The sequence below is a fragment of the Colobus angolensis genome, unplaced genomic scaffold (genome assembly GCF_000951035.1).
Source record: "Colobus angolensis palliatus isolate OR3802 unplaced genomic scaffold, Cang.pa_1.0 Scaffold225, whole genome shotgun sequence".
In the NCBI taxonomy this organism is placed as follows: Eukaryota; Metazoa; Chordata; class Mammalia; order Primates; family Cercopithecidae; genus Colobus; species Colobus angolensis.
Window position 1 is genome coordinate 6,101,368 of NW_012115433.1, and position 6,000 is coordinate 6,107,367.

Genomic DNA, 6,000 nt, shown 5'->3' on the forward strand with positions numbered 1-6,000 from the left:
ACAAACTCTCCTCTTATTAAAGCATACTCAAGAACAATCAGAAGGTGTGACAAACTGAGTATTAAGCCATGACTGCAGAACTACATATTGGCACATTATCAAAACACGTCATTGTTTGTGCTACTTTTTTCAGAGTAAGTTTTCCCCTATTTCCTTTATCCCCTCCAGCAGCTTTGTGCAGGGGTGAAAGGAAAGCACAGGGTGCCAAGGTCAAAGTAGAAAAGAAGGGATTTCTTTGAAGAACCAAGAAAAGTATCATCCCACAAAGAAAAGTATGACACAAAAGAAGATTCTGCAGCTCTTCCTATGGCTAAGGATGTAGCAATTAACCTTCTAGGAGGAGGACACATTTTCCCTTCTCTGCACTCAGGTAAATGGAAGCTGTACAGCAGTCGCTGAGGACTCTCTCTGGTCATGCCATCAGGAGGATTTGTCATCTTTTATCAAATTCCACTATAATGTAAACTTTATAGGACGTTAACCCAGAGGACATCCATCTAGGTGTACTGAGCTCCTATGAGGTACTTGAAAATTGCACCTTCCCAGGACAATCCTTGGTGTTTTTCAACCCTTTTGCCATTAGTGGCTCCCTAAAGAGTTTGTTTTAGAAATATGTTTCCTCACTGCCATCCCCATAACGTTTTAATTCCACAGTGATACTGTATATCTCTTTATGTATTATATGTACATCTGCACTTTGTACATAAAAAGGCTAAGTATAGAGCTTACTGTTTTTATTTAATACAGGCTTAAGAATAGCCGAATAAAACATTTAAGCTGAAAATTAAATTAAAAATTAAAGACCTATTAACACCAAATTTAGCTTTGTACCTGTACTTGCTAAATAACTTTTCATGTAATTTATTTATTTTTATATATCACGATGTATCAATTTACATACATAAATTAACAATTCATATAAATACATAATAGCAATATAATAAACACTTATAAAATCATTTAAAACTTATTTTTTCCAGAAAAAGATTTAAAAACTTCTTAAAAAACATTTCCAGTGAACTTTTAAAGTCTTTTGCTAGATATGAGAAAACAATTTTTAATTTAACCAGCTAATAGATGTACATTCAGACGTTGTTGATATTTTTTCCTTTCAGCGCTTGATGTAATTAATGATGGGTTAAAAAACTTTTATGTAATTAAATAAATATATATTACTTCCATTTAATTTTCAAAGCCCAAATCATACAGAAAGGCAAGAGGATCAATAAAAAGCATTCACAAGGCAGCCAATAGCAGCCAAGATACACAGACCACCTTTTGCTACATGACCTTGGGATCGAATAATTAACCAAAGGTCCTCCAGCTGCTGTCATCTATTCACCACAGTTGTGTGGCACTAGTCTTGCAACATCTTGTGTATCTTCCATGAACTCAACGTCAATGCTTCTCAAGGAATTCTCAAGAAAAATCAAGAAGAGAAATACTAAGTAATAAGATTGTCTCAGGTAGAGTTGAGCTTTGGGAGGCTACAAACCATTGTAATTTCTAAGGCGCTTTTGCCTCACCCTGTTGTCCCCAGAATCAATTTTCACTCCTTAGGGACTGGGGGTGATACCACTTTGCTGAGCTTGTCCAGTCTAACCTAATAAGCTGAGTTACAATATCACTGCCACTTGTTGAATTTCTAAGTAAGGAATTACTATTCCTTTAACATCGAGATCATTTTAACACTGATGAGATGCTGAGAACTGGCTCTGCTGAGTATCATAACACACTTCATTTTCCAGATCTAAAACCAAGTAAATCCATAGTTCAAATAAAAACAAACTGAAAGGCAAAGAGAATTACCAAATGGTCAATTACTTCATTATAAATGATTATTTCCACTTTTAAAACAATTAGATTTTGACAAAGATCCTACTTCGCTTTAATTTTCTCCACTAAGCATTACATTCAACTTTTCATCATAAAATATTTTCTCTGAAGATACCATTAGATCACAAAATACATACACATTTCAATAATTTAGAACCTTAGGAAATTTTGGATATATTCTAGATTGGCTTATACTTGTTATTGGGAATGATTTATCAGGTTTTTGGCCTTAGCCATAGTTTATAAGAATAATTAATACCCAGAACTCACTGTACTTTCTAACATCACACAGAGAGCTTTGCCCTCATTTCTTAAAACTCAAGGGTAGTCCTTTATTATACTATACACTTGTCTTAAGTAGTATCATTAAAAGGCATCCAAACTATGAAACATATTATCAAAGCCTTCCAAAATACTAGCAAAAAGAAACTGAAAAGTAACCTTCAAGCGAATTTCTGGAACAGAGTAAGTTTCTTTCCTCAATATTATTAACTTACATTCTAACCTAAAACAATTAAGCTTACCTAATACATCTTTGGTACATATGGTGAGAATTCCAATGATATTGGTGATAAGAGGTTTCATAAGCTCATCCTGAATCACAAGGTCAGGCTCCACCAATAAACATGACTGCAGAAGCCTGGACAAAGAGGATAGGTATTCCAGGAGAAAGGAAACCTATTTGAAAAGGAGATAGGGTAAAATCAAACATGCCATATAAAAAGCCCATCTCAGTGATACAGTATTTTACTTTTGGAACACAAGTTAATAAAAAATAAAATATTAATCATAATTTTTCAAGATCTGAAATTAACACACAGCAGACAAAGCATTATTTTTCTCATAAGCATGTCATTAACAGCCATATTAATACTGTCAACTATACACCAAACAAAGCAATATTTTCAAAGTCAACTTTTAAATTCCATTTAAAGAAGTAAAATCTTGACCAGATGTGGTGGCTAACACATTTGTACTGTAATGCCAGTCCTTTGAGAGGCCAAGGTGGGCAGATGGCTCGAGCCCAGGAGTTTGAGACCAGCCTGGGCAACATGGCAAGATCCTGTTTCCACAAAAAATATAAAAATTAGCCGGGCATGGTGGTGCATGCCTGCAGTCCCAGCTACTTGGGAGGCTGAGATGGGAGGACCACTTGAGCCCAGAAGGTAGAGGCTGTAGTGAGCTGTGATCACACTACCGAACTCCAGCCTGGGTGACAGAGCAAAACTCTGTTTCAAAAGAAAAAAAAAAAAAGTCTCCATATTTTTCAAGTAGTCAAATTATGAAATCAATATTCTGGAAGAAGTAGAAAAGTGTATAACAAAGTCATAAAGTCTATAATTTTGTAAAGAAAGACAGACTACAAAAATATCCTTCAAAGTGCATACGTGGGGGTGGGGGCTATCTAGCCTAATAGCCTAGTTATTGCTACAAATAAAATGCAAATATGTTCTATTTTTGCCCTCAGCATAAAAATACTATTATTAATTATAAGAGAAAAAATTAAATCATCTTCAATATTACCAACAAAACCATCTCTGGAATTTGCCTGATGCCAGTATTGTTAAGTATTAACCGGCAAAAGTACTTTTCAGAAAAATAATCCTCTGAATATGAAACAATTAAAGAATGAACTGTGATGTCTCATTTGTCCACTACCCTCAAGCAATGAGCCAGTTATATATCAGTGAATTTTATAAAGATATTCTGAAACCAGTCATTCTCTCTCTGTACACACACACACACACACACACACACACTTTTTCCTCTCACTTTATTCTGGGGTTGTAAGAGGGTAATGAAGAGTCGAGGGCCTGTTGTAAATTTGTGGGGTATGTGTCTCTGAAGTCAACGGTCTCAGACTATTTACAAATAGTTCTGTCCTACTTCTCCTGATGAATACGTCCTCCCTTTATCTAATCTGCCAACTTACTTTATGTAAAAATGTAGGTGGCTCTAGACTTCACAAACTCTTCAGTTTGTGAAATTTAATTTGTTTATTGCTGTGAAGTTTTGAGACTTCATATTACATTCATATTCTAGCATAACTGAAATTATAGCAAGTCTGACCTCTGGATGTGTGAAATATTACCATAAATAGATAAACCATGCCAGGTGAGGCAAGAAGAAGTGTTATAGAGAAAAAGCTGAATTGCTAAAGATTCTTTTGTATATGATCACGTTCAATATTAAATAAAATATTAATGTATTAAGAGTAGTTGATAAAGTAACTCTTTTTCTATGTATGGCTCTCTTCAAAAAAAAATACCAATCAACCAACCATAAACTTTAATACATCATACCTTTAGCAGAGTATAACCCCACCACCAGGGCTCTGACCACGCTGTCAAAAATACCAATCAACCAACCACAAATTTTAATACATCATACCTTTAGCAGAGTATAACCCCACCACCAGGGCTCTGACCACGCCGTCTGCTGCAGGCACTTGGAGCCTACTCCCTCACCTCCCCAGTTTTCTGCTTAAGTGTCACCTTTCGGGGACCTTTTCTGGCCACACTACCTAAAAATAGCCACCTCTCCCCTTGCTGACACACCGCTTTTACCCATCCTCAATTACTTTTTTCATACCATTTGTGACTATCTGATAAAATACATTTTATGTACTTGTTTACTGTCTGTCTCCTGCATTTACGACAGACTCTAGTGAGCAGAGATGCTCGTCTGCTTTGTTCAAGGATGTATCACTAGCACCTAGAACAGAATCTGGTAAAGCAGAGGCTCAAGAAATTTCTGGAATGAGTGAATGATCTTATATTAATACCAAGAGCTCAAAAGCATTTAATCTACATAAGACCAATTAGTGCAGTGGTTAAGAATGTGGGCCCTGGAACTGACCTGCATGGGTTGGAATCTATGTCAGAGACCTTGAACAAGTCACTCACCTCTCTGGGCCTCAGGCATTTCCTTTATGACATTAACGAAACTTCATGATTGTTGTGAAGATTACATGAATTAACAAAAACAAATACCCATAAATTGTTGCTACTGCTATTATTCACTCATCGCACAAGGATCAAGTGTGTAGCTGTCTTGAGACAAGCCCTGTGCCAGACACTCAGAACACAACGGAATGTAACAGCCAGCAGGGCCCTGACTTCATGGAGCTGACTGTGCTGCTCTGGTCTCATCTTGCCCTCATAGATTCTGCTCCAGCCACTCTGCCCGCCTTGCTGTTTCTTGGATAGGCCAAGCACACCCCAACCTCAGGGGTCCTGCGATGACCATAGGACTAACTTCACTAACTTCGGGTCCCACGTCACTGCCTAATCATCCTAAGTGGAACAGCCCTACCCTTCCAACTCTGCCATCACTTTAATTTTTCTTCTGAGATGTCTATCATCATCAGGCATATATGGATTTTCTAATTATCTATTCTCCCAACTTGAGGAAGGGTCTTTGTTTTATTCACTTGGAGAATATCCAGGCACACAGCAGGTACTCAACAAAGATTTGCTGGATGGAGAGCAGAAAAATGGAGGAGACAGTCATTATGCAATAAGCATGCTCGGCTGAAAACACTGCACCAGGACAAGTGCTTCGAAGACCATGTGTGTAGCGTTCCCAAACTTTGTAATGGGGTCTGTCTTATTCAGTTCAAAGAACACATCTCAAAGCAAGAGATATTGGTCTTCTTCATCTTTAATTCATCACCTCCCAAAAAATCTTGTAGCCCTTCTTAAAATTTGATTTTGAAATAAAATTTCTGTTAGCAACAGCTAGCTACATGAATAATTGTTAAGCATGTTTTATAAATAGATTCTAGCTATAGGCAAGAATTTAAAACAGTAAATATCTGTGAAGGAACAATAATACATCATTTTTATCAAATTGCGCTTTGAAAACACATATAAAGCGCATATTTGTTAAAATAACTTAGCCACCAAATATTTTAACAACTTTAACTTTGGTGTAAATAACAGACCTAACAGAGATAGCCTAAAATCACAGATGCAGGAGCTGAACTACACCAATGTCCCTCTTTATTAAAGTGGTGCTCCAAGATATCCAGACACTTGATCATACATTTAAAGCTAGTTAATGATGGAGTCAAGAACAGAATCCAAGTCTTCAAACCCCACCTCTCTTTTCTTTTTTTTTTTTTTTTTTGAGACGGAGTCTCGCTCTGTCGCCCAGACTGGA

The 6,000-nt window shown here is 36.6% G+C and overlaps 1 protein-coding gene across 1 annotated transcript in view; it reads right to left on the reverse strand.

Moving 5' to 3' along the window:
- Positions 1–6,000, reverse strand: part of RTTN (rotatin) — a 202,104-nt gene that overhangs the window by 47,827 nt on the left and 148,277 nt on the right. Inside the window, exons 38-40 of the mRNA XM_011944090.1 lie at positions 4,140–4,180; positions 3,361–3,443; positions 2,361–2,514 (exon numbers count right to left, since the gene is read on the reverse strand). Coding sequence (XP_011799480.1) covers positions 2,361–2,514; positions 3,361–3,443; positions 4,140–4,180 — 278 coding nt within the window. The remainder of the gene's footprint in view (positions 1–2,360; positions 2,515–3,360; positions 3,444–4,139; positions 4,181–6,000) is intronic.